The sequence below is a fragment of the Oxyura jamaicensis genome, unplaced genomic scaffold (assembly GCF_011077185.1).
Source record: "Oxyura jamaicensis isolate SHBP4307 breed ruddy duck unplaced genomic scaffold, BPBGC_Ojam_1.0 oxyUn_random_OJ68809, whole genome shotgun sequence".
Lineage (NCBI taxonomy): Eukaryota > Metazoa > Chordata > Aves > Anseriformes > Anatidae > Oxyura > Oxyura jamaicensis.
The window spans coordinates 329-1,863 of NW_023309069.1; the positions used below are offsets into that span (position 1 = coordinate 329).

A 1,535-nucleotide genomic window follows, 5' to 3' on the forward strand; every position below is an offset into this window, starting at 1 on the left:
CCCGTAGCTCTACCTGGGGTCGTTGTGCCCGCGGTGCAGGACCCACGTGGCCCTGTTGAACCTCCTCCAGTTGACCCATGGGTCCATCTCCCGCCTGTAGCTCTCTTTGGGGTTGTAGTGCCCCAGATGTATTTGGCCCTGTTGTACTTCATCCAGTTGACCCATGGGTCCATCTCCCACCTGTAGCTCTACCTGGGGTCGTTGTGCCCCCGGTGCAGGACCCACGTGGCCTTGTTGAACCTCCTGTGGTTGGTCTTGGCCCATCGTTGCAGCCTGTCCCCATCCTCCCGCTTCCCCCCCTTCCCGCAGATCGTCCTGGACGTGGGCTGTGGCTCGGGCATCCTCTCCTTCTTCGCGGCGCAAGCGGGCGCCAGGAAGATTTACGCCGTGGAGGCCAGCACCATGGCGCAGCACGCCGAGGTGGGGACGTACTGGGAGCGCTGGGGCGTACTGGGAGCCCCATGGTGGAGGGGGGGGCGTGCTGAGCTTTCCCCCCCCCCCCTCAAGGTGCTGGTGAAGAGCAACAACCTGACGGAGCGCATCGTGGTGATCCCCGGCAAGGTGGAGGAGGTGTCGCTGCCCGAGCAGGTGGACGTCATCATCTCGGAGCCCATGGGCTACATGCTCTTCAACGAGCGCATGCTGGAGAGCTACCTGCACGCCAAGAAGTACCTCAAGCCCAGCGGTGAGCGCCGGGGGGGGGGGATGGCTTGGGACCCCTCCCCACGCAGCACCGAGCGTCCCCGTGCCACCTACCCACCCCGTTGCGCTCCCCCCCCTACCCCGCGTAGGGAACATGTTCCCCACCATCGGCGACGTGCACTTGGCGCCCTTCACGGACGAGCAGCTCTACATGGAGCAGTTCACCAAGGCCAACTTCTGGTGAGGCCCCAGCGCTGTGGACACCCCCCTACCCCCCCCCCACACACACCCCCGGGACCCCCGCCCCCCCCCCCGGGGGCGCACGAGGGGGCTGCTCCCCCCCCCCCCCCAGGTACCAGCCCTCCTTCCACGGCGTGGACCTGTCGGCGCTGCGCGGCGCCGCCGTCGATGAGTATTTCCGACAGCCCGTGGTGGTGAGCCCCTGCCGGGACATGGACAGGGGGGGGGGGGGGACACACGCCCGAGCACAGGGTGTTATTGGGGGGGGGGGGGGAGCCCCTCTGGCCAACCAGGACCACCCCCACCCCCCGTTCTGCCCCCAGGACACCTTCGATATCCGCATCCTGATGGCCAAGTCGGTCAAGTACACGGTCAACTTCTTAGAAGCCAAAGAAGGCGACTTGCACAGGTAGGGGGCAGCCCCCGGCCCCCGAGGGGGTGGGTTTGGGGATGGGGGGAGGGGCACAGCTCAACCCTAACCCCCCCAAAAAAAACCTTTTGCCTTCCAGGATAGAAATCCCCTTCAAGTTCCACATGCTGCACTCGGGGCTGGTGCACGGCCTGGCCTTCTGGTTCGACGTCGCCTTCATCGGCTCCATGTAGGCAGCAAGGGGGTGGGCGCCGGCACCCGACGAGACCCCCCCGCCCCCCCC

At 66.8% G+C, this 1,535-nt stretch overlaps 1 protein-coding gene across 1 annotated transcript; it reads left to right on the plus strand.

Annotated features, from left to right (window-relative positions):
- Positions 1 to 272: 272 nt before the first annotated feature.
- On the plus strand, positions 273 to 1,533 carry LOC118159224 (histone-arginine methyltransferase CARM1; the record flags this gene model as incomplete). The annotated part of the gene is made up of 6 exons (XM_035313835.1): positions 273 to 420; positions 508 to 685; positions 792 to 882; positions 995 to 1,076; positions 1,206 to 1,291; positions 1,392 to 1,533. Coding segments are annotated over 6 exons (679 nt in total), but the record flags the coding sequence as incomplete, so codon positions are not given.
- Between the last annotated feature and the right edge of the window lie 2 nt (positions 1,534 to 1,535).